Below are 27,864 nucleotides of genomic sequence, written 5' to 3'. Positions count from 1 at the left end.
AAATAACTGTCCACATATGTTACTTTAATATTCATCACCATCGACAAACAGATCATCCTCCTCATCACTGTTGATGCTGATGCAGACGGGATATAATTTCTATTTATCTGCCATTAATTAATTCAAGTCACACGTGTGCATGGATTCTTATCTCGTGTACAGTGCAAAAGAGAGAGAGAGAGAGAGAGAGAGAGAGAGAGAGAGAGAGAGAGAGAGAGAGAGGTATGGAGGGGAAAGAGGGCGGGGGAGGAGGAGGGTAGGAGGGAGGGAAATTGAAGGATGGGAGTAGGGGAATCCATGGGTGGAGGTAGTTGGTGGATACATGTCATAAATACGTCACGCCTCACCTATTGGAATGTGTAAGTGGCTCACGCAGGTTTTGTCATCACAGTCAAGAGTCTTCGTTTGAAAGATATTTGCGAAAAAATGTATGTCATAGGATCTGCTATGGATATGGCGACGTGATAAGTAAGCGGACGGACAAGAAAGATTTGTGGTCTTAGCTAAAAAAGTTGTTGTAGTAGTAGTAGTAGTGATTATAGTGTTTAGTAATGATTATGCTGGCAGTACGTAGTAGGTGTAGCATCATGAACAAGAATAACAACCTCACCGACACTACAGCCGACCTCAAAAACTTCACACCACCACCCAGAACTCCCTACAACTCAATCAAATATACAGATCGTTGTTATCTTACTACACAACATTGCAGTCAAGAGTTCCGTTGTCCCCTCCCTCGGTGATAACCTCGATCGTTAGTCACTTTGCCGGAAAAAGTACTTCACGAACTTATTTGAAAAGGTTGGAACATTATGACATTATTATTAAAGGACACATTATCTGTATTTGCCAGCCTAACAGAAAGTCGGTGGCAACTGTTATCGACACGGCATATCTAGGCCACCCCATAGCCCCCCTTCTCTCTCTCTCTCTCTCTCTCTCTCTCTCTCTCTCTCTCTGTGTGTGTGTGTGTGTGTGTGTGTGTAACTGTACTTGCCATGTCAAAAGATTCATGGAAAATATATTGGTTTAAAAAAAAATTGATTAAAAACATTCGCGCTAAGAAAAGAGTAACGTAAACGATGAAGCAGGAAAAATCTCCCGAAATGTTCTGAGGAGGAAAAGCACGGCCCCAGTGGTGAGGTGGAGCCTTCTGGCAGCGTGGCGGGCCGTCACAGCTCACCACCATAGAAGCATCTCCAGCAATATACGGCTGTACCGTGTTCGTTGCAAAGGAAGTTAAACCACTTTGCTGATAAAATTTGTGCCACTCTTCACCACATTGGCAGCTCCAGCCCAACAAACTGTTCGTTATCTGAAAGTTCGCTACTGTGTGTGTGTGTGTGTGTGTGTGTGTGTGTGTGTGTGTGTGTGTGTGTGTGTGTGTGTGTGTGTGTGTTTTTGTAATATATATATATATATATATATATATATATATAGAGAGAGAGAGAGAGAGAGAGAGAGAGAGAGAGAGAGAGAGAGAGAGAGAGAGAGAGAGAGAGAGAGAGAGAGAGAGAGAGAGAGAGAGAGAGAGAGAGAGAGAGAGAGATATATATATATATATATATATATATATATATATATATATATATATATATATATATATATATATATATATATATATATATATTATCGGATATCCGCATCCGCATCCGCGGAACATCGCATAATTTTTCACAATCGCATCCGCATCTGCAATTTTAAAAAATTAAACATCCGCATCCGCCTACGCATCCGCATTTGTGAAGTAAATATCCGCCTCCCCACCACATCCCCACCACACACAAACAGGATGTGGCGGATATACTTGAAACATTAGAGGGTCACAGACTCAGTGGAGAGTGCAGACTACCGAGTACAGAGTTTGCGAAGTTGAAGAAAATTAATTAATGCATGTTTACTTAATTATCTACTAAAATTACATCTTCTATTCATTTTCTTTCAAATTTACCCAACCTAATGTGTCAAAAGTTTGCGGAAGGGTAGGAGGAGGGAGATATTTTTACATAGTGACTATGTAGGATGTATCTGGGTAAATTTGTAAAAGTATGTATGTATGTACTCTATAATAGTGCTGTATGTGCTATATGTAATATTGCGTAAGTATGAATGGAAGCGGCCTGCCTAGCAAGGAGAGAGACAGAGAGAGAGAGAGAGAGAGAGAGAGAGAGAGAGAGAGAGAGAGAGAGAGATTGTTTGTGTGTGGCTGACAGAGGTGGGCAAGCTACCCTGGCCCGGCAGCCATCTAGGGGAGCCCACTTTCCCTCACTCTGTGGTGGTGGTTTTGATGGTGGTGGTAGTGATGGTGATGATGGTGGTGATGATGATGATGATGATGATGATGATGATGATGATGGTGGTGGTGAAGGTGGTGGTGGTGATGGTGGTGGTGGTGGTGGTGATGATGGTGGTGGTGATGATGGTGGTGATGATGATGGTGGTGGTGGTGGTGGTGGTGGTACGTGATAATGGTGGTGGTGGTGGTGGTACGTGATAATGGTGGTGGCGGTGGTGGTCTTGGTTATGGTGGTTTTCATAAACAGAGAGAGAGAGTATAAAACCTGAGTTGTCATATGTCACGTCAGTCTCTCTCTCTCTCTCTCTCTCTCTCTCTCTCTCTCTCTCTCTCTCTCTCTCTCTCTCTCTCTCTCACCACCACCATCACCACCATCACCACCACCACCACCATCACCACCCACCACTTACCTTCACTTTGAAGTTCCCGGCTGGAGCACAGAGTTGGTTAGACTGGGCTCCCAAAGATGGCGGCCGAGGTACTTCCGGTTGCCGCACCCAAGTGTCTGGCTCGCGCGTTCTAGGTATATAACTCTGTGGTGGGCACCCGCTAATTTTTTGTTAGTCCGCAATTCACAATTCCACTAACTTTGTTGGGTATTCCGCTAATCACTAATCCGCAAATTTTTCGGCTTCGCCGGTCAGCTATCGCAAATCCGGTAATGCTTACGCTAATATTTTTTTTAGTCCACTAATGAAGTCCGCAACAGTCCGCTAACCATTTTTTTAGTCCGCTAACCCTTTATTGGTAGTTGAAAACATAATTTCCGATAAAATTACCTTACAATTTATATATATATATATATATTATATATATATATATATATATATATATATATATATATATATATATATATATATATATATATATATATATATATATATATATATATATATATATATATATATATATATATATATATATATATATATATATATATATATATATATATATATATATATATATATATATATATATATATATATATATATATATATATATATATATATATATATATATATATATATATATATATATATATATATATATATATATATATATATATATATATATATATATATATATATATATATATATATATATATATATATATATATATATATATATATATATTTATTTATTATATATATATATATTTTTTATATGTAACAGAAGTTTTAAAACAGCAAAATACAAAGTCCTCCCTCTGACACAGCCACTTCCCCTTCAAGAGGTTCATGTTTCCATTGACAAACACCAGCTTCTCAAAGTTATCATGAGTCAGGGATGACCTCTTGGGCCTGAGGACGTCAGAGCCCAAGCTGAACAATCTCTCCACAGCTGCGGAGGAGGGGACAGGGGTGTTGTACTTGAAGTGAAATCCGGGACGCTTTAATAAAAAAAAAAAAAATAATAAATAAATTCCGGAACAGTGCATGAAATCCAGGACATTTCCGGGACGAACCATTAAAATCTGGGGCGTCTGGTTATCATCCTAACCTAGAAGTTGCCAATCAAACTTAAGTTATATTAATATTATGGCGAGTATTATGAGTGTCCGTACCATCCCACCCCCCTGGCCGAACCATCACCACGGGTGGGGATGGTTCGGACGATTTAGAAACTTGTCTTTCATCACCTGCATCTGAAAACTGGAAATAGCTACGGGTGTCAAATTAGCAGCCTAAAGAGCCAAATGATGAAGGAACATTTTGAGATCAACAAAATTACACTACTTCTTAAACTTTTTTTTCTAAAAATATTTTTCTAAAAAGGGGCCGAATCATCACCGCTCTCCCCTACACCCAAATACTGTATTCGAATGTATTCGAATACGAATACCGAATACGAATACCCCATCCTTGTTCCTCAGCATTATATATATATATATATATATATTGATATTTATATATATATATTGATATATATATATATATATATATATATATATATATATATATATATATATATATATATATATATATATATATATATATATATATATATATATATATATATATATATATATATATATATATATATATATATATATATATATATATATATATATATATATATATATATATATATATATATATATATATATATATATATATATATATATATATATATATATATATATATATATATATATATATATATATATATATATATATATATATATATATATATATTTTTTTTTTTTTTTTTTTTTTACAGCAAAGGAGACAGTTCAAGGGCGTAAAGAAAAATATTTAAAAAATAGCCCGCTACTTACTGCTCCTGAATAGAAGTCAGGGGAGTGGCCAAAAAGAGAGGTCAATTTCGGGAGGAGAGGTGTCCTGATACCGTTCTCTTGAAAGAGTTCAAGTCGTAAGCAGGAGGAAATACAAATGAAGGAAGATTGTTCCAGAGTTTACCAGCGTGAGGGATGAAAGAGTGAAGATGCTGGGGAATTTAAGAGGTAGAAGACTATCAGTATGAGGAGGAGAGCTGATGAGACGAAGAGCCTTTGACTCCACTCTGTCCAGGAGAGCTGTGTGAGTGGAGCCCCCCCACACATGAGATACATACTCCATACGAGGGCGGACAAGGCCCCTGTAAATGGATAGCAACTGTGCGGGGGAGAACTGGCGGAGGCGGTACAGAACGCCCAGCCTCGAGGAACCCGATTTAGTAAGAGAAGAGATATGAGGTTTCCAGTTGAGATCTTGAGTTTAGGATAGACCGAGGATGTTTAGTGTTGAAGAAGGTGATAGCTGAGTGTTGTCAAAGAATAGGGGATAGTTGTTTGGAAGATTGTGTCGAGTGGATAGGTGGAGAAACTGTGTTTTTGAGGCGTTGAAGGACACCAGGTTCCTCTTGCCCCAATCGGAATTAATAGTAAGGTCTGAGGCTAAGCGTTTTATATATATATATATATATATATATATATATATATATATATATATATATATCTCTATATATATATATATATATATATATATATATATATACACACACATATGCAGCTGAGATGCATCGAGAACAGATTGCCAGCTCAAGGGGAAAATCTCTCTCTCTCTCTCTCTCTCTCTCTCTCTCTCTGAATATTTACTTTTTCGATAAGAAAATCAGCATATATAGTAATTATGGAGAGACTCATAGTCTAATAACAATAACAAAAGACATTAGTCATTAAAAAAAAAAAAAGATACCGACAAGAAAAATTACATCAATAAAATAATGGAGGCAAGAAGGAGGCGGCAACAACGCAGGGGGAGATGGCACCATGGCAGCAGTATGGTACTCCTGATACCGTATCGTACAGCCGGTGCCGTTAGTACCGATACATGTATGGGCAGCAGCCCTACCGTATGGAACACTTGCATACCTTGAGTAGCAACCATTTTAAATAACTCCATCAACCCGTCTATTCCAGAAAACCACACCGAGTCGTTTGAAGGGATGATGAAATATGTAAACAAATGACATTAACTGTTATGGTTACATAGGCGGCAGGGAAAGCAACGGACAGGAAGTTTAGAACAATAACAATGCTAAGCGGTAATGGCTGGAAGATGTTCGTGGGGTCTATCTTGGATCATCATCGGCACCATCTTTATCCTTTCATCACGAGGTAAGGCACTACAGGAGTGATTTCTTAATACACATGTTACATGTCATGAATATTGATTCTTCACAGTAACTTTAATGACAATGACATTTCTTTCCTATAGTATTGTGGAGTTTGGATTGCGTTGTAAATTGGGAAAGATATTCATAGGCAACTTATCCCAACTACAGACTGTGGTGGCGAAGGGCGAAACGCGAAGCTGCATTTCGTTCGTTCAGCTTACCAGGAACTACTAAAAAACAACCTGACACTGAATGCAGAGGACGATCAAGCTTATGACGAGGAAGATGAAGATTCTGTGGACAATTACTATGATTGGTATGAAGATTATTACATGAAATACAAGTCCTTCGTCAGACATGCATTGATGTCTGACGTTTTCCACCCACAGTTCATCATCGAGAACTCAAGACTATGTAAAGCGAATACAAAAATCATCATCTTATTCAATTCTAGACTGAATAATCGCTCCGCTCGTGATGCAGTTCGAGACAACTTCAGGAAAACCTTCACCAACATGGGAGTTGCATACGGGTTTTTCTTGTCGAACCCAAAGGAAGAGCCCTTACGGAGACGAGTGCTAAAGGAGAGCAAGGTGTGGGGTGACATAGTGATAGCAGCTACCAAGGAGGCCTATCCACTTCTTACCCTTAAGACCGCCCACCTACTCCATTGGGTTGCCACAAACTGTCCTGCCTCTGCTTATGTTGCAAAAGTCGACGATGATGTTTATGTGAATGTGGACAGGCTCTTAAGGCTGTTGGACACTACCAGGAACTACACGGTGCTTGGAAAGGTAAGCGGCAGCAGGTGGGACTTCACTTTACGCCAGGAGCAAAATGAAGCTCAAGGCAAGCTAACACCAAAGGGTTTTCTCTTTACAGGGACAGCACAGGGCAAAAAGGGTGTCTCATACTGAAACGTCGCCAATATTCCTGTGTGGTATACATTCTCATACTGTTGTTAAAATGCCAAAATTCTCCACCTGAACCTGAACTCAGACTTTTGGCTGGTATCATACTTCTTTGATCGCTTTGTGATTTAGTTTCCACTACTCTCTCTCTCTCTCTCTCTCTCTCTCTCTCTCTCTCTCTCTCTCTCTCTCTCTCTCTCTCTCTCTCTCTCTCTCTCTCTCACACACACACACACACACACACACAGGCTTCACAGCCTGACAGGGCGGCGGTTCGAGCCCGCTCAGGCCGGATTCTTTCCGTTGACTAGGAGTGGTTACTGTCCCCTCTTGAGCAAGGGGGATGGGGATGGGGGGTGTGGTGTGTGAGGTTCGGGCAGTACCCATAGATCGACTATAAAAGAGCACTTGCTCATGTCGGGAGGGTACCTGCTGGCGATTACGAGTCCAGCTCGTGATCAGTCCGTGATGAATTACACACACACACACACACACACACACACACACACACACACACATATATTTAATCAGACAAATTTGTATATCACCTAAAAATTCATTCACTGTTTAATGATCTTTCCAAAACAAACTGTCCAATCCACTCCAATGCTGATGACAACTCTGCATTATTCAAAATCTTTTAATAAAAGACTCTCACAATAGGAATTTAGAGACTCTAAGCTGGACGCTGCAGAACGTTTAACCTCAGACCTTGCAATCGTTTTTGAATGGGGCAGGAGGCACTTGGCATCCTTAAATGCCTCAAAAATTCCATTTCTCAACCTGTCAACTTAACACAATCTTCCAGACACCTCTCCCCTATTCTTCGATAACACTCTGCTGTACCCTTCTTATACAATAACCATTCTCGGTTTATCCTTAACTGAAAATCTTAACTGGAAACTTCCTAATTCATCTCTTGCTAAATTAGCTTCCTCAAGGTTAGGCTTTCTGCATGGTCTCCACCTGTTATTTTCCCCTCTCAGATGCTGTCCATATAAATGGACCTTGTCTGCCCTCATATGGAGTGTACATCATATTACCAACCCTCTTCCTTTTACTGACAGTCTCCTACCTATTAAATTCCACCACACTGTTGTACCTCTTTCTATCTTCTATCGATATTTTCATGCTGACTGCTCTTCTGAACTTGCAAACTAATTGCCTCCTCCCCTCCTGTAGCCCCACTGCACACAACTTTCTACTCATGCTCGTCACTATTCTGTCCAAAGCCCTTGTGCTAGAGTTGACCAGCATTTTCATTCCATCATTCCTTCTGATGTTAAACCATACTGCCTCATGCCTATGACTTACCTCTTTCAAGTTAACAAGACACCTCTCCTTCTGAAAATGACCTCTGTTCTGGCCTTTCACTTTTTTTTTTCTTTTGCTGGAGAAGTGCCTAGCTGGCCTTTTTTTTTGTCTGTTTTTTGCCCTTGAGCTGCCTCCCTTGCAGTAAAAAAACTGACTACGCCAATTATTTTTCACCACTGTTGACATACAGTAATGGAATAAACTGTTGCCTTCAGTGATTGTGCAACACAACAGATTAATTTAAAAACAAAATTGACCACCAAATCCTCCACCTTAACATTTGCTAAAGCATAAATGCAAACCTTTAGAGATCGTTTGATGGTCTCACTTAGGTAAGAGGATAGACCCCCTAGTCTGGACCATAGGGTCTGTATGGTCTAAATATCTAGGTAAATCTATATAAATCTCTCTTTCTCTTACCCTTTCTTTCCAGGTATGCACTAACTGTATACCATTCCGTGGACTTATGGGGTCTCTGGGCGCAGCACTGAGGACATCCCCTTCAGTTGTTGTGACTCGCCGCCATGTGCCTCTTACTAAGTTCCCCCCCTTTGCCATGGGTCCGGCCTATGTCTTGACAACTGGTATACATGAAATTTTAGTGTAAAATGTGTGTGTGTGTGTGTGTGTGTGTGTGTGTGTGTGTGGGTGGGTGTGAATGTTTACCTAGTTGTATTTACCTACTTGTGACATACGGGAAGAGCTTTGCTCGCGCTGTCCCGTCTCCATATCCACTCTTATCCAACTTTTCCTTAAAATCATGAATGTTTCTTGCAAAAACCAACTCCTCCTCCAGTCTATTCCACAGCTCAATGCTTCTGTTTGGGAAGCTAAACATTTTCACATCTCTCTTACACGTGGTCGCCCTCAACTTCTTTCCATGTCCTCTCGTTTTCTCTCTCGTTCCACACACACAGGTCCACTCCTTTCGTCACCCTGTACACCGCTATCAGATCTCCTCTTTCTCTTCTTTTCTCCAGGGTTGTGAGCCCCATTCTATTGAGTCTCTCCTCATAAGTCCGATCTCGAAGTTCTGGTACCATCTTAATTGCCACTTTCTGCACTCTTTTCAGCTTCCTTATGTTCTTCTTTCTGTGAGGAGACCAGACCACTGCTGCATACTCCAACCTTAGCCTTATCATTGTAACTATTATTTTCTTTATCATCTCCTCATCCAAGTACACAAATGCCGTCCTTATGTTCCTCAGCAAATGCAGAGTTTGTCCCGTTATCCTGATGTGTGTGTGTTTTTTTTTTTTTTATGTTGCGGCCTATTGCGCCGGTAGGCTTCTTCCCGGTGGGGCCTGATGGTCGGCCCAGCCCGTTCTGGCGCAGGCGAGTGTTTATAGTGGCGCCATCTTGTATTGACTCATGCTTCCCCCCCGGAACTCGTTCTTGATTCGCTTGGACGGCTTCCTCTAGAGTCCGGGTTGATGGGTGGTCTTCAGGACAGCATGTGGGTAGTTTTAAGCCACTCGGCGGTGACTGAAAAATCCGAGGTGGTAGCGTGGGGATTCGAAACCGCGTCGTCCATCACGCGGTGAATGTGGGCCCAGCACGCTACCAGTTCGGCCACCGCCTACCCTATGTTTGTCCGGTGACATGTTCTCTGAGATAGTTACTCCCAAATCTTTTTCCTCCACTCCTCTGCATATTATCTCACTTCCATCTTAAAATCATATTCACATCTTCTACCGCTCCTACCAAACTCCATTTTTTTTACATTTCCCAAAGTTGAACTCCATCTGCCATGTACCACTAAACTCCCAAATTCTATCCAGGTCCCTTTGCAATGCCTCACAGTCCTTCACATTTTTCACTCGTCTCAATACCTTTGCAACCTCTGCAAACAAATTCACATAGCTGGACACTCTGTCCACCATATCATTTATATAAACAGCAAATATTATTGGCGCCAACACCAAACCTCGCGGGACTCCACTCATCACAGGGCACCAGTTGGGAACCTTGTCCCTGATCATCGTCCTCATTTCCCTGTTAGTTGGGAAGTCCTCCAACCATTTAATCAGTCCATCACCCACTCCACCCCTATTTTTAATTTTCCAAATAAGTCTTCTGTGCGGTACTTTGTCGAATGGGTTTTTCAAATCCAGGTACACTCCATCCCCCCAGCCTTCTCTCTCTTGTATTAAATCTGTCACCCTTGAGTAATAACACAACAAGCTGGTGACACAAGATCTCCCTCTTCTGAATCCAAACTGGCAATCCGAGATAATTTTCTCACTTACTAAGAAATCCGACCACCTGTTTTTAACCAGTCTCTTACATATCTTCGCAACCACACTAGTGAGTGATACCGGTCTGTAATTTAATGGGTCCTCTCTCTTTCCTCCTTTATAAATTGGTACTATGTTTGCTCTCATCCAATCTTGTAGTACCCTTCCTTCACTCAGGGAGGCGCTCATTATGGAGTGCAGTTTCTCAGCAAGTTGCTCACTACATTCTTTCAAGATCTACCTTGATACTCCATCCGGCCCCGTCGCCTTTCTTACATTCAGCTTGTTCAAGCTTTCCTTGGCCTCCTGTACTGTTAACTGTATCTCCTGCATAACCCTTCCTCTTTCCTGGCCCGGTGGTTGTACAAATTCGTCTTCTTTTGTGAAAACTCTATGGAAGCTGTTGTTCATCACTTCTGCCATCTCTGCTGGGTCCTCATATGTAGTTCTATCCATTTTCAGTTTATCGATTGTTTCTCTATTCTTTAATTTGCTGTTCATATGTCTATTGAATAGTTTGGGCTGGTCTTTGCACTTGTCGATTATATCTTTTTCATATTTCCGTTTTTCTTCTCTTCTAATCTTTGTATATTCATTCCTTGCTTGCTTGAAATCGTTCCACGAGTTGATTCTTCTTTGTCTCCTCCATCCCTTTCAAGCTTCCTCCTTTCTCTTTCTGGCTGCCTCGCATCTTTTGTTAAACCACTCCTTTTTACTAACATCCTTTTTGGTTACCTTTCGGCTTCCTTGTATAATTTCAAAAACTCTTCCCACTTATCCTGTGTACTCTTGGCTTTGTACAGCCCACTCCAATTTCCATTTTCAAAAAAAGTTATCATGCTAATATGTACAGTAGTTACTTCTCCCAATTTTGTGATCCTCTTTTCGGTCAATCGTTCTCTTTTATCTTACTTCAAATTACACAACCGCAAGGTTGCTCTTTGCTATTGGACAATCTACTTTAAGATTTTCTATTACTTCCGGCTCCTTGCTAAATACCAGGTCTAGTCTTGATGCTTCGCCTTCTTTCCCGAATCTAGTATGTTTCTTAATCCATTGAGTCAGTACATGTTCCATTGCCAGTTGCAGGAGTCTTCCTCCCAACGACTCTTCTGTTCCCTGCGTCTGCCAATCCTCCCATTCTACCTTCTTGCAATTAAAATCACCCATTATAATTATTCTCTCACACTCTCTCAACATTCTATCCAGGCAACTCACCGTGTCTTGTATCATTTGTTCATATTCTCGGACCTTCCATGCATTGGTTCTTGGTGGCACATACCCTACTACATACTGCCTCCTTCTTCCTTCAGCACCCACAATTTTCACTTTCAGTACCTCTGCCAAGCCTTCACCCTCAATCACCTCCTCCACCCTAATGCCTTTCCTTACCAGCAACATCACATTATTTCACACCTCCTCCCTGTTTTCTCTTTCAGTGTCTCCTCCATATATTGTATGCACCTTATCCAATCCCCACCACCTCAATTGGGTCACACAACTTAGTTTCCGTCAGCCCCACAATATCAGGTTCTTTGTGTCTCAAATAGTCGTTAAACTCTATCCACGATGACACTATTCCATTGAAATTCGTATATGACACTTTCCATCCTTCCTCTGTTTCTGTTAGATTTTTTCTCTCCTTCCTCTCGTCACCATGAACCATTTCCTCACTTTCATATCCTTTACTCTCCAAAAAAACTCCTTCATTTCTTTCGATATTTTATCATTTAAATCACGAACCCGCTCCTTTATCATCTTTTCCACCGAATCCACGCTTTCCTTTATCTCCTCTGAGCATTTTATCAGCTGAATTTAAACTCCCCCACTTTCGCTTCTAGATCACTTATTTTCCTCATGTCCTCCTCTCTCTCCCTTCTAAACTCACTCACCATCTTCATCACCACTTCAAAATCACTCTCCAACCCTTTCACTCTTCTCTGCAATAATCTATTTGGTACCTAACTGTTCTTTTCCTCGAATCCCGAAAAATCAGTCACTACCTTTTGTTTACGTGATGGCGGCGTAAACAGCCCAATCTCGTTCTCGGTACGGTTCTCCATTTTCTCTTCCACAATCCACTAATACAACACTTTCTCCTCCTCCCCTCCTCCCAACCTCTTTCCGGGAGAAGCGCCAGTAATGCCCTCCCCCGTATGTCACAGTTTATAGGCAAAACATTAAAAAGCTAAAACGTTGTCAAAAAGACAAAAATTTGAAAATTTTAAAATCCCTCGGGGCTCCGTCTTCCCGCGTCCTCCCAGTGCCAGTAGGGTGAAATAGGTAAAACGTTAAAAGTCAAAAAGTTAAAAAGCTAAAAAGCTAAAAGCTAAAAAACGAAAATCTTCTGGAGCTCCGTCTCTCCCGTCCACACAGGTCGGCAGCTGACCGACGTGTGTGTGTGTGTGTGTGTGTGTGTGTGTGTGTGTGTGTGTGTGTGTGTTCTTAACAACTAATATTTTTACAGGATTCAGTAAAGCTTCTACAGGTAACTCTCGATTTACGCGAGTTTGGTTTACGCGTTTTTTAAATAATGCGTGGTCCAAAATCCAAATAAATGTTTGTTTTACATGTTTTTTCACTTATACGCGATATTTGATGGAGTGGCCACCAGATGTCTCACGCAACTGGACTCACACGGCGCCGCGGGCACACAGCTAAGCTCAGTTCTTTTCGCGCGCCACTTGAACAACAATACAGTACCCACGCTGCCACACTACTCAGTAAAAGGGGTGGGCAGGTACCGGTACCAGTACCGGTATTAATGGTACCAACTATACGGTACGGCACCGGTACCAGACTGCTCGGTACCGGTACCAATACTAGCCAGTCGCTCATGGTGTCCCTCATTTCTTCCTCACACGAGTGAGGCTGAGACTGAGTGCCTGAGTGGATATTTCGGTGATATGGATATTCTCTCTCTCTCTCTCTCTCTCTCTCTCTCTCTCTCTCTCTCTCTCTCTCTCTCTCTCTCTCTCTCTCTCTCTCCTCTTTGCAGGGAGTTTTCACTCTTTGCAGGGAGCTTGACGTGGAGTTCTTCAACGCCTAGGACAATTTCTACGGACAAACTGAGCTCTTCCACAGGGACGGATTACACCTATCTCCCATCGGGGCAGCTAGATTCGGAAGGCTCCTCAACGACGCAGTACGTGACACCCGATCAAAAAACGACCCTCAGCCACGTCCCTCCACCCCGCCCGTGTAAATAGACGCCATGCATCGCAACAAACCCGTAACCGTGATCCCGCAAGTACCACCACCTCTATTACCAAGCCTCTAGATAACTTAAAAATCCTTAGTTTCAATGCGCGTAGCCTAAGAAACAAATTTGATGAACTGAGATGTCTTGCTCTAACAGAAAATTTTGACATAATTGCTATAACCGAAACATCGACACCACAAATATTGATTTAAGTTCCGAATACAACATAGATGGCTACAGACTCTTCAACAAAGATCGTGTAAACCGTAGAGGCGGTGGCGTCGCCCTTTTTGTCAAAAACTATTTGCAACCCACTGACAAAACACCAAGAAACAGTAATGTTGAACATTTGTGCGTGCGAGTAAACATTGCAAAAGTCAATTTAAATATATCTGTCACCTACAGACCTACTGGGCAATCACTCGATGACGACCTTGAAATGTACAGCGTCTTAAGGCAGTCACTTAATAACAATGACTCACTGATATTAGGAGACTTTAACCTCCCCCATATCGACTGGGCAACACTGTCAGGTACAGAAGGCGAGTCACAGAGAATGATCGAATTTCTAGGAGAAAATTATCTGAGCCAAATGGTTTCTGAACCAACTCGACAAAATAATATACTCGACCTTGTTATAACGCCCCAAGATAACCTAGTCAGTAATGTCACGGTAGGAGAACACCTCGGTTCTTGCGATCATAAATAAGTGCGCGTCGACATTAGAGCTCAATCATCAGTGACTGAAAATAAAGTAAATAAAAGGTGCCCAATTTCAAAAGAGCTAACATCGCAGAAATCCGACAAAAACAAACAGAAATACAACTATCAGATGACGGCAACGTAGAGGACACCTGGCTAAGCTTTAAAAATCACTTACTCACTCAGCAGAACACATTTGTCCCCTTGTGCAAGAAGCGAATTAACACTAATAAAAGCCCACCGTGGTTTAATAGCGAAATTAAACAATCAGTCAATGAGAGAAAATTGTTTTACAGGTTAAAGAAAGAACAAAGCACGCCCGAAAATATTAGACTTTATAATGATGCCAGGCGACGAGTAAAAAGATTGGTATGTCAGGCAAAGCGTAGATATGAAGAAAATATTGCAGCCAACTGTAAAAATAATCCGAAATCTTTCTTCAGTTACATAAACAACAGAAAGGCGATCAAAAGTGGTATTGGACCTTTAACAAACAGCGACGGTGCACTAGTGACTGACAGCCAACACATTGCAAACCTCTTAAACAATTACTTTTCCTCGGTGTTTAATACTAACAGTCTTCCTCCCACTACCACCAACAATAGTACTATTGTAAATCTCGAGCATGCATTGCCTAATTTTGAAATAACAACCGATGAAGTCCTTAAAGCTCTCCATTCACTTAAAACAAATAAAAGTCCCGGACCCGACAAAGTATATCCTATACTGCTTAAAGAAACAAAGAAGGAAATACTCTCCTCCCTCACAACCGTATTCAATATGTCCTTGCGACAAGGCATCGTCCCTTCGGATTGGAAAAAGGCTAACGTGTCACAGATTTTTAAGAAAGGAGACAAAAAAATACCAGGTAACTACCGACCCATTAGTCTAACTTCAATTGTAGGTAAGCTACTCGAGAGCATAATTAGAGACAAAATTGTGAGTTACCTCGAAAGCCACTCATTAATTGGGGATTCACAACATGGCTTCCATAACAAAAGAGATCCTGCCTGTCAAACCTATTGACCTTTTATAACGACCTCTTCTCAGTTTATGACGTAACCAAATCACTGGACGTAGTCTCTTGATTTCCAGAAAGCGTTTGATAAAGTCCCACATCATAAATTACTTTATAAATTAAAGCAAATAGGTATTGACGGTCAAGTAAGCCAATGGATCGCGAATTGGTTGAGCAACAGACAACAAAGAGTGGTGATTGATGGATTTAACTCAAGAGTGGGCGCCGGTCACTAGCGGCGTTCCTCAGGGCTCGGTTCTTGGCCCAGTGCTCTTCATTATTTACATCAACGATGTGGATATTGGACTCAATAATCGCATTAGTAAATTTGCAGACGACACAAAGATTGGTAACTCGGTTCACACTGACGAAGACAGGCAAAGCCTCCAAGAGGATTTGCTCAAAATTTCCGCTTGGTCGGATAAATGGGAGATGCCCTTTAACGTAGACAAGTGCCAGGTACTTCAAGTACCTAGGGGTCAAAATCGCGTCAAACCTCAAATTCTCACATCAATGCATCGATGCAGCAAATAAAGCGAACAGAATGTTGGGCTTCATTAAAAGAAACTTTTTATTCAAGAATAAAGATGTAATACTTCCGCTCTACAATAGTTTAGTCAGACCCCACTTGGAATATGCGGTACAGTTTTGGTCTCCCCACCATGCAAAGAACATTGCTAAATTAGAAGGTGTTCAGCGTCGGGCAACAAAAATGATCCCTTCCTTGCGCTACAAATCTTACGAAGAAAGGCTTTCCACCCTTAACATGTTCTCTCTTGAGAAACGTTACCTCCGAGGAAAACTGGTCGAATGTTTTAAAATACTTAATGGTTTCACGAATTTAGACAGAACATAACTGTTTATGATCGATGACACTTTGCGAACGAGGAACAATGGCATAAAACTCAAATGTAGACAAGTAAATTCAGACTGCACCAAATTTTTCTTCACCAACGTTGTAGTGCGAGAATGGAATAAGCTCCCACCGTCAGTGGCCCAGTGTAACACGATTGACTCCTTTAAAAACAAGCTCGACCGTCACTTCCTTGAACTTAATATTAACTAGAGTAGAAAAGCAACGTTTTGGAGCCATCTGATTAATGTAGAATCACTTAGGTTTAAGGACAGATCACCTAGTCTGGACCATGGGGTCTGTGTGGTCTGATTTTCTATGTAATTCTACGTAATTCTCTCTCTCTCTCTCTCTCTCTCTCTCTCTCTCTCTCTCTCTCTCTCTCTCTCTCTCTCTCTCTCTCTCTCTCTCTCCACTGAATGAAGTGAATATTTATTTTTCGATAGAAACCTACCTCTTGTTTGATTTACATTGTTTTTGATTTACGCGACCTCTTCAAGGACACAATACTCGCGTAAATCGAGTTACCTGTAATATCCCATTTTTTTTAAAGTATATTGAACTATGACATATCTGTGGCCAGGATTCAAGGAAAACCTAATTACCTCAATGAAATACCAAGTGGCAATGAAATTCACCCACTGATTCTTGGGAATATTTGTATGACTGAGCTTGTACCTTGTAAATAATATTTCTTATCCTGTAGGCTCAGATACACAAAACTTCCTAATATATAATCACTTTCAATAAAAAAAGGTGGTTGTGTCTTTGGAAAGTAGTTTAATATTGATGTTACTTTCAGATTTGGTTCCTCGCCTTCTAGAAGCTGCTTTACAAATGGTCTACTTTGAGTATGAGGATGTATTTTGGACAGGCCAGGTGGTGGACGAGATTAACGAACTAGGAAATGCAGCTGGCAGCCTAGACCCAGAAAGTATTAAAGACAAATATGAGGGTATAGGTTGGTCCCCCTACTTGGTCAGGCACGAAAATGTGGTTAACTGGCGTGTGGATGTCAGGGGCCCAATCACCTCTACGTTCACATCCCTCGCTCACCAGGCCTTTACTGTTCATGGTGTTAACTGGCACAAACACAAACAGTTAGTGTCTGATTTAATGAATGTGCATGAATAAAACTATCACTGATGCCATCTTACTGAGTTAATATGACTTATACAGTAAACCCTGGCTTTTATGGAACTTTATGTGCCAAATTTCAGCTTTAATGAACTTTTGGGGCCACTCCAGTATATATGGGGATTTTCTAAGCAAGTTCAGTTAATGCGGGGATAAATTCAGTGATGGGTCAGCCAAATAGTATGTGTCAGTCAATAGCAGCGGAAACAAAGCTAGCCAGTCGGTGGCATCTAGTTAGTCTAGCATTGTCCGCCTCACTATAAACACCACTGCTCTTGTCCTTCTGTGCCTTATCTTTCATCTAAAATATCAAACAAACTTCATTATTTATGGAAATGGTCAGAAACAGCAAACTTTCAGCTCAAATAACCAAAAAGAGTTAACCAGCATCTTCATTCTTTTATCTCTTCCTTCGTTTGTATTTCCTCCTGCCTACCACGACCTCTTTCAAGAGGAGAGTATCAAGACACCCCTCCACAAGAAAGTGCATGACTTCTCTTTTGGTCTCCCATTCTTTTTTCTTTTGTTGGAGCAGAATCTAGTGGTCTTTTTTGTTGTTGTTTTTTTGTTTATTGCCCTTGAGCTGCCTCCCCTGATGAAAAAAAAATAATAATATAATAGTGAAAAAAATAATAATTATTATAGATCCTTCGGTAATGGATTTTCAGATGTCATCCTCTTCCTCCCAAGTGGTTCGTTATGGCAAGGGTTTACTGTATAATACTCTATATTTACAGGTACCTGGAAGGACCTGAGGAATATAAGCTAAGGTAGCTAGGATGTCACACCTGCTATGTCCCAGGGTAATGGATTCTTACCACAGTTGAGCACTAAAGGGCCAGTGAGACAAAGATGAGCATCAAGGCCATGTGCTTTACAGCTGCCTCAGAACTAATTTAGCAATGCCCTTTAAGGGGAGCGTCCGCCATGTCTTAAATAATTAACGTATGATTCTCCTCATATTCATGTGAAATGTATGACTATGGGGAAATAATAAACGCTTACTTTCAAATCTATGTCGATGCATAATAACAGGAAAAAATAAAATGTACTTTTTTAACAAACTTCAACTCGAAATTCCTCTCTCATCTAATGACCTATGCTGCTGAAAAAAAATATCAAAGAAATTTCAAGCAGAATCTAAAAGATTCATCATGGAAAATTCTTCAATTTTGATTTTGTTAAATGATGAGAATTTTTTTCAGTTTTGTTGGTGAATTTAACGATATTTTTTTCCGAGAACTGTCCCGTGATTGTAAAGAAATCTCATGATGAAAAGCTTACGCTTCAGCTCCTCTTTCCAATGATGTATTTTTTTATTACAACGCAAATATTTTTATAGGCTATTTTTTTACGCTGAAACATGACTAAGTATGCACCTGTGTATGAATATAGCTTTTCATTTATTTATCTGTTTGTTTTTTATATTTTGCTTTTTTTTATTTCCTTTTTATGTCACTTGCCAGCCTATAGCACCAGTAGAATTTCGTTCCAAGCCCGTCATGGCGCAGGCAAGTGTTTTAGAGTGACGTAAGTGACGAGCGAAAGACGGCGGAGGATGGGGGGAGGGAATTCAGCCATAACTCTGTCATTTTTGCTTATTTCTTCATAATATTTTGCCACAAGGTAGCCGAGGCGTGTGATTTTTTTCGATTTTTCCGATTTTTTTTTTTTTATTTATTTATTTATTTTTTATTTTTTTTTTTTTTTTATTAATGGCGGACGCTCCCCTGAAATGGTGGAAGACCAAATTTGTACCTTGTACTCTAAAGGTGCGGCCACACTGCACGCGATTTGCCTGGGAGGGTAGAGGGTAGCAGGATGCCTAGCGGGTCAGAGGTAAAAACAAACACATGTTATCTAATACGAGTGGCCATACCGGTCGCGGGTAGCAGGTTCCCTCAAGGCTAACCCGCTACCCTCCCAGCTACGTGAACCAACATGTCGGTTAAATCGCTCAGTGGCTAGCGGGACGCCAGCTCAGATATGAGTAGCGAAGATATAATAGGTGCTATTTTTCTTTTTGTTACTTATTTTTGAGGTGTTATCCAGCAGTACTGTTACATTGTACTGACAGGTTTGTTTACTCTTTTTAATAAATTTGATGTACGGTAGGTGCTATGTATACATGGTTGTGGTTTACTTTAAACATTTCCTTACTAAGTGGTTTTCTGAAGTTGGTTATCATTTTGGTCAACCACACTTTCAGTTTATTCAGTAAATAGTCCAATGTTCCCGGAGTCATCCGTAGATACGTATATATATATATATATATATATATATATATATATATATATATATATATATATATATATATATATATATATATATAATAATGTGGATTGAAGGAAGCTAATGCAGAGGGAGATAAGGCAAAGGTTGAGATGAGGGGAATGCAAAAAGAGGTAATGAGTTATGAGACAATTGAGAAAATGCTGGAAAGGATGCGTGACCCTGAACTGAAGCAAGCAGAATGGGAGAGAGAAAATTTGAGACTTCAAGATCAAATGGAGCACCTGAATAAAGATAAAAGAAAGTAGAGAAAAAGAAATAGAGAAGATAAAGAGGGAAAATGAAGAATTGAAAATAAAACAAGGAAGTAGCAAACACGATACTAAGTAATATGTTCAAGGTCTAGCAGACAAGGGGGTAAAGATTATGAAAGATGAACAACAAAATGAGAAAGTGTCCTTTAGGGAAATATTATTGCACCAAAGACAAGAGGAAAAGAGCAACATGGAGAAGGAAGTAATTAAAGCTATACAAACAAAAGAGACACTGATCAGGAATGCTGTAGACAAAAAGATGAGTTTGTTGATATATGGACGGAAGGAGGAAAAAATCCCATTAAAGATGGAGATAAGGAAGAGGTGAAGAAGGTCAAGGAACTAGTTCGCTAAAAAGTTTCAAAGAGAAGGAATTTTTTTTTTAAGAGGAAGTAGAGGATGTGACACAGATTGGAAGATATGTTGAAGAAGGGGCTCAGCTCACTGAACAAGGTTAAAAATCAAGAGCAGAAAGTGAGAAAATAGTATTGGTAAGAGCTTTTCGAATGAAACAAACAAAGGAATATAAGAACGTGTATGTGAAGAGGAGTTTGAATTAAAAATCAAGGCAAAAGCTAATGGAATTAAGAGAGGAAGCAAAGAAGAGGAGTGAGGAGAGGTCTACACAGGAGAAGGATTTTTTGGGGGGGAGAGTACTGGACGACAAAATAAAGAAGTGATATGTGAGAAATTGAATTTGAAGACTAAAGAAGAAATGTTTAAAAGTAGAGGAAGAAATGGATAAGGTGGAATTGATGTACACATATATAGATGGGATATTACCGAGGAAATTAGAACTGGTATGCCTTGCCAAAACTAAACTATCAGAAGATACAGTATGTAATATCGAAGGTAAACGTTCTGTATGGAGGAAAGATAGCATGGTAGGAGAGGAGGTGGTGTTATGATTATGACAAAATCTGAGTTACAAGTGATAAAGGTACAAGAATGAGGAAAAGGTAATGCTGAAGTATCATGTGCAGGTATTAAATAAAAGTAGGGAGCTGGTGAAGATAGTGGTGGTATACATCCCCCAAAGAGCATGGAGGAATGTTAAATACCGCCATAGAGAGTAGAGTTGATAAGGAAAAGGAACAAAATTAATAATAGTGGGAGATTTTAACTGTCAATAAGTGGACTGCGAAGTGGATTTAGAAAAAAATATATATTTATGTCCCGTAGGCAAGAGTGATCACATGATAATGAAAATAGAAAAGGGAATAGGGATAGAAAATAAACTAAATGAGAAGCACAAGGTGGCAAGGAGGAACTCTGCAAAAACAAACTTAAGGATCTGAAAAGTTTTTTGAATGGAACAAATTGGGATGAAATAAAAGGTTAACAGATGCTCTGAGTAAATATGACTTCTTTTTAAGAGAATACAAACAAGCTTGTTGAAGGGAATGTACCTTTGTATAAAACAAGAGAAAAGGGAAGGAATGAGAGGTACAATGAAAACTGAGCAAGGGCAAAGGAGTTGGACAGAGTAAGAAAGAAAATGAGGAAAAATATGTCTCAGAGGAACAAAGGAGAATATAAACTGTCAAAAAATAATTGTGAGAATAATAAGAAAAAATGTGAGAAGGATATTATTGACAAAAGTAAGACAGACCGTAAGCTATTTTATAGATATTAACAACAATAAATAAAAAAGAAAGTGCAATCTGCCTAAAAATAAACAATATACAGTCAAACCTCACCATCTGCGCACATATGGGTGGTCTGAAGGTGCTCAAATGGCAAATGCGCAAATGGCGAACTTAATAACCTATGGGGAAAAATACATATGGGCGGTCATGCCCCCCCCCCACCCCCCCCCCTTACCAGAAAAAAAGAAAATGGTCTGCTGGCAGGAAACACGTCATACTCCCGGCCAATCTCTCAATTTTTTCTTCCACTGTCCACCTGTGCTATGGTCATCATCGGGTTCTTCCGGGATTTAGGCTTCGATGACGCTGCTTGCAGCATGATGGTGGTGCAAAGGTGAGGCAGAAAACGTCGAATAATCGCAGTCATCCGAGACGAGGAGAGGCGATCAGGTTATGGCGGGAAACGACATGTGTACGTTAGCAGTGTTCTTCACTGGCGGCTGAGGGCGCGCGGGTGGTAGACAGCTGTAGCTCGCCAGTGGACGCCATTTTACCGCCAGAACACCTAGTAAACGTCCTGAGAAGATCAGCGGACACCATTTTGCTGCCAGAACAGCTAGTAAACGTCCTCAGAAGATCAGCTGACGCCATTGTGCTGCCAGAACAGCTAGTAAACGTCCTCAGAAGATCAGCTGACGCCATTGTGCTGCCAGAACACCTAGTAAACGTCCTCAGAAGATCAGCTGACGCCATTTTACCGCCAGAACACCTAGTAAACGTCCTGCCAGAACACTACCTAGTGAACGTCCTCAGAAGATCAGCGGACGCCAGTAAACGTCCTCAGAAGATCAGCGGACGCCATTGTGCTGCCAGAACAGCTAGTGATCGTCCTCAGAAGATCAGCGGACGCCATTTTGCTGCCAAAACAGCTAGTAAACGTCCTCAGAAGATCAGCGGACGCCATTTTGCTGCCAGAACAGCTAGTAAACGTCCTCAGAAGATCAACGGACGCTATTTTGCTGCCAGAACAGCTAGTAAACGTCCTCAGAAGATCAACGGACGCTATTTTGCTGCCAGAACAGCTAGTAAACGTCCTCAGAAGATCAACGGACGCTCTTTTGCTGCCAAAATAGCTAGTAAACGTCCTCAGAAGATCAACGGACGCCATTTTGCTAGTAAACGTCCTCAGATCAGCGGACGCCATTTTGCTGCCAGTGAGACGCCGTTACCATAGCGGCGAGGTGCGCAAATGGCAAGACCACCTGCCCAAATGGTGGGATGATGGCCGCAAATTAAGGCAGCGCAAATGGCAAAGGGCGCATATGGTGAGTGCGCAAATGGTGAGGTTTTACTGTATGTAATATACGAAATCTGAAAGAAATGAGTGAGATACTGTACTGAATGAAATTTTCCAGAAAGTGTTTACAAAGGAGTCAGATTTTAGGAATACACATAGACAGGGGAACACAGCAGGGACGAGTAAAATTAGGATTGAAAGAAAAGAGATACAGGATATGATGAGAACCGGGTTCTTGGCCCAGTGCTCTTCATTATTTACATCAACGACGTGGATGTTGGACTCAATAACCGCATTAGTAAATTTGCAGACGACACAAAGATTGGTAACTCGGTTCTCACTGACGAAGACAGGATTTGCACAAAATTTCAGCGTTGGAACGAGGAATAAGAAGTTTGATTACGAAATGCGAAAGCGTTCAATGCGAAAATCGCGTCAAACCTCGACTAGAGTAGAAATGCAACGTGTCTTCTGATTAATGTAAAATCATGGTCTGATTTTCTCTATGTATGAAAGAAAAGAAACAGGCCCAGATGGGTATGTGGGACACATCCTAAAAGAATGTAACCAATAGTTGATTGAACCAATATGAAAAACTTAATGTTCACTAAAAATGTGGAAAGTCTCGAGTGGAAAAGAGCGGATATAATTCCTGTCTATAAAAACATAAACAAAGAAGAGCCACTAATATGTAGACCAATATCTTTAGCCAGTATTGCATGCAAAATATGTGAAAGAGTAATCAAGAAACGATGGATAGAAAGAGAGGAAATGATAAGACACAATTTAGTTTTAGGAGGATAAAGTGTCGCTAGTTTGAAACATTTCTACTCCAGAGAAATAGAGGCAACACAAGAAAGATATGGATGGGCAGACTGCATATACCTGAATCTAAAAAAGGTCTTAGATAAAGTCCTACACAAAAGACTATTATGGGAACTGAAAGGCACAGGAGGCATAAAAGGGAAAGTAAAAAACTAAATGGAAGACTATTTGGAAGGAAGAGAGATGAGGACTGTGATCAGAGACGAAAGATTAAACTGGAGGAAAGTGACTAGTGAAGTGCCACAGGGCTCAGTGCTGGCACCAATGATGTTCATAATCTATATTAATGATATGCCAGAGGGATTTAACAGACTTAACAGCTCCATGAGCCAGTTTGCAGATTCTGCAAAAAATATTAAGAAAGATACAAAGAGGATTATGAAGAACTGCAGAAAGATATTGCTAAGATATGCAAATGGAGTAAAACCTGAAAAATAGAATTCAATGGAAAAATGGCATGTTCTGCATTGAGGGAAAAGTGAAATGAAATCCATACACCTGTAAAATGGGAGATGATATAATGGTGAAGGAAAAGTGGAAAAAGACCTGGAGGTGTCAATTCAGGATAACTTGTCACCTGGAAACATAAACAATATGTTTTGGGATACATAAATTATGTTGAGGAATATAAAATTAGCATTTCACAACCTCGATAGATATGATGAGAAGATCACGACTAAATGATTAGAGCAAAACTAGAATATGCAGAAGTTCTGTGGTCTCTACACATGAAAAACCATGCAAAGAAACTGGAGAGGATACAAAGAATAGCTACCAAAATGTCATCAGAAAGGGAGATCTTAACCTCAAAGAAATATTAAAAGAAATGCAGTTGTTAACACTGGAAGAAAGAGAGAGGTGACCTAATTGCATTATATGAACTTGCAAATGACCTGGAGAAATCAGATAATAATGACCTTTTTTTTTTTTTTTTTTTTTTTTTACGTTGTTGCCTATTGCGCCGGTAGGCATCTTCCCGGTGGGGCCTGATGGTCGGCCCAAGGCTTCTTCCAGGTGGGGCCTGATGGTCGGCCCAGCCCGTTCTGGCGCAGGCAAGTGTTTATAGTGGCGCCATGCCGCCATCTTGCATTGGCTCATGCTGCCCCCCGGAACTCGTGCTTGATTCGCTTGGACGGCTTCCTCTAGAGTCCGGGTTGATGGGTGGTCTTCAGGACAGCATGTGGGTAGTTTTAAGCCACTCGGCGGTGACCGAAAAATCCGAGTGGTAGCGTGAGGATTCGAACCCGCGTCGTCCATCACGCGGCGAATGTGGGTCCAGTACGCTATCACTTCGGCCACCGCCTACCCAAAAAAAGGGGAAAAGGGGAAGTGAAGAAAGAGAACTAGGTCATGAGAAAAAGCTGAGAAAGGAGACAGGTTTATCAGACTTCTGGAGGCAGTGGCAGAGTGGTTAGTGTGCCGGCCCTGCATTCCACGCGTTGTCCATGATGCTGGTTCGAATCCGCTGCTAACCACCTGGGATTTTTCAGTCACTGCCAAGTGGCCTAAGACTACCCACATTCTGTCCTGAAGACCACCTGTCAACCCGGACTCTAGAAGAAGCTGTACAGCGCAAGTGAAATCAAGAATGAGCTCCGGGGGGCAGCATGAGCCAATTTTTTTTTTTTTTTTTTTTTTTTACGTCGTTGCCTGTTGCGCCGGTAGGCATCTTCCTGGTGGGGCCTGATGGTCGGCCCAAGGCTTCTTCCAGGTGGGGCCTGATGGTCGGCCCAGCCCGTTCTGGCGCAGGCGAGTGTTTATAGTGGCGCCATCTTGCATTGGCTCATGCTGCCCCCCGGAACTCGTTCTTGATTCGCTTGGACGGCTTCCTCTAGAGTCCGGGTTGATGGGTGGTCTTCAGGACAGCATGTGGGTAGTTTTAAGCCACTCGGCGATGACTGAAAAATCCGAGTGGTAGCGTGGGGATTCGAACCCGCGTCGTCCATCACGCGGTGAATGTGGGTCCAGTACGCTACCAGTCCGGCCACCGCCTACCCTAATAATGGCACCACTATAAACAATTGCCTGCGCCATGACGGGCTCGGGCCGACCATCAGGCCCCAATGTAATAGCCTACCGGCGCTATAGGCCACATGTAAAAAAAGGCACTGTATGCACTGGACTTTCCAAATTAAACTAAAATAAGGACTTTCAAGTATGAAAAGCTCATTTTGGTGGACAAGGTGAAGGCTACTGCACCAAAGTCTCTTTCCCCTTCTGTTTCCTCAGGTAACTACAAGTCCAAACCTCTCGGGGTATTTAGTTGAACAGACTGAGAATGGGATCACTGTGGCAAGAAAGGGTTGCCATTTCAAGGACATGTATAACTGGTCTCTATGCTAGCATAACTTGTAAGACACTTAGCAACTCCTACTGGGATCAATAAATTTCTCCCTTGGGAAGATGACCCAGATACTCTGCGTGTGACTCACCTTATCCTCGTCTACCAAAACTGGGCTTTTTGTGATACCAGTGTCAAGATCAGATATTTCCAGATATAGCCAGTCAAAGTAATCTTGCAGACATTGTAGCTCTAAAGTTTTCCATGTTCAGGTAAGAATATGAATTACTCTTAATATTATTGTCACTACATGTTATGCTTATCTCTGACTGAAACTATGAAAACTCCAACTCTGCTGTGTTGACCATATTATCTCAATGCAACATGTAATCAATTTATTTGAAAGATAATAAGATGCTACAAGCATAAAGAGAAGATACTTTGAAAGATATAACCAGTCAAATAAATCTTGCCATCATTGTAGCTTTAAAGTTTTCTAGGTTCTGGTAAGAATGTTTAGTGAATCTTTAAGTCTAATGGCTAATCCCGCACCTAAAGTAATACAATGTTAACTGAACCCTTCTCTCAGCATTTGGTTGCTCAGGTTCCAGAGGGATATTAGTTGATATCTCTTTGAATTTTTTTTGTCAAATGGTTGAAGGGAAGTTTCTGGTTTCCTGTTTGGATTTCTTTTCCTCTTAGCAAGTTACAAAGAGGCATGGGAAGGTTGACACACTCCAACACACAGCTTGCAAAAGTGAGGAGATCTCTATGGGTGACTGGGAGGACAACACACATGGAAGCCACCATGGCAGCAGCAGCCTTATGCCCACCCAGCACCACCGCTGCTGCTGTTACAACTGACCCTGCCAGCAGCATGCGATCAGCCAGAACTCGTGCAAACCTGGCCCTATACAGAAAGAGAATAGGCTTTTTTTTTAAATAATGACCATATAAGTTTTTCTCTCATATTCCTGAACATATCAAAGCATACACCTTAATGTTACTTCCACTAACATAAGCATTAGCTATACCAAACCATTCCAGAATTTAAATGTATCACTGACTTCATGCATTACACTTTGGATGAAGGATTTGCAAAAAAAGGTCCAATGAACTGCTAAAGGGATGCTAACCCCCTAATGGGCCAGAGTACAGCTTCTTCTGTCAAAGTATGGAGCAACGCATTCAAAATCCATCTAGAAGCATTTATTTTCATGTGCGCTACAATATAGATGCTTTCAAAAGCCAGAAATAAAGGATAGAGAGATGTTTTTGGCTTTGAATGTCCAAAACTCATAACAGGAAAATTTACCTTCATATATTCATATAAAATATCTGTATATAGAGTTTGTGACATGGAAAATCACATAGTAGTGTTCGATGAAAATGTGAAGCAGAAAAATACAGTGGGGAAAAAAGGGACACGTTACATTATTCATGACATTGTGAATTTATGATTGGGCAATACTTCATGACATACAGAAAACTTTAAAAAAATAAAACCATACAAGTGATTGGATAATAATTGACCTTCCACAGACCAAGTTTCTTTACTTTAGGATAATTAGTGAACCCTCTGGAACACATACAGCCAAATACTTGAGAATGATGTCATAATCTAGGACATTCTTGTTCATGGAAAAGTAGCTGAGCATAATCCATAATGGTCTGGAAAGTTTCAAATCTCAATTCTGATTATTCCATTTTTTTATGATTTTTAACTCAAAAGTGGTTAGCATCCCCTTAAGACATACAAAATTCAATAAAAACACTGAAGCTGACAAAAAATTCTGACGGAAGAAAAGTTAGGGAACTAACCAAGGTGACTGATTTTTTATATATTATGCAGATTAATTGCCAGTGACAGTTTCTAACACAATATTGAGCTCACTGATGGAGTGAATAATGATGGCAAACAGTATCCCTATTTGAGAATAGACCTGACTACTACTACTACTACTGCCATTACTACTAACGGATATTACTTCTTCTGCTTCTACCATTAAGGGAGGCGATGCAAGCAGTTTTGGTGAAA

General features: G+C 40.7%; 2 protein-coding genes across 3 annotated transcripts in view; one reads left to right on the top strand and one right to left on the bottom strand.

Moving 5' to 3' along the window:
- Window positions 1–446: 446 nt before the first annotated feature.
- On the top strand, window positions 447–19,402 carry LOC127005092 (beta-1,3-galactosyltransferase 1-like). The gene is made up of 5 exons (XM_050873639.1): window positions 447–1,306; window positions 5,718–5,915; window positions 6,083–6,708; window positions 8,573–8,723; window positions 16,954–19,402. Exons 2-5 carry the CDS (start codon window positions 5,846–5,848, stop codon window positions 17,283–17,285), a joined length of 1,179 nt encoding a protein of 392 aa, XP_050729596.1. The 5' UTR covers window positions 447–1,306; window positions 5,718–5,845; the 3' UTR covers window positions 17,286–19,402.
- Window positions 19,403–26,444: 7,042 nt separating this feature from the next.
- Window positions 26,445–27,864, bottom strand: part of LOC127005095 (uncharacterized) — a 29,686-nt gene continuing 28,266 nt past the window's right edge. For both annotated transcript variants that reach the window (XM_050873654.1, XM_050873659.1), the window contains one exon: window positions 26,445–26,736. In XM_050873654.1, coding sequence (XP_050729611.1) covers window positions 26,445–26,736 — 292 coding nt within the window. The remainder of the gene's footprint in view (window positions 26,737–27,864) is intronic.

Source organism: Eriocheir sinensis, chromosome 3 (assembly GCF_024679095.1).
Source record: "Eriocheir sinensis breed Jianghai 21 chromosome 3, ASM2467909v1, whole genome shotgun sequence".
In the NCBI taxonomy this organism is placed as follows: Eukaryota; Metazoa; Arthropoda; class Malacostraca; order Decapoda; family Varunidae; genus Eriocheir; species Eriocheir sinensis.
The sequence above is the reverse complement of the archived record's forward strand: the minus strand, read 5'-3'. Positions and strand labels throughout refer to the sequence as shown.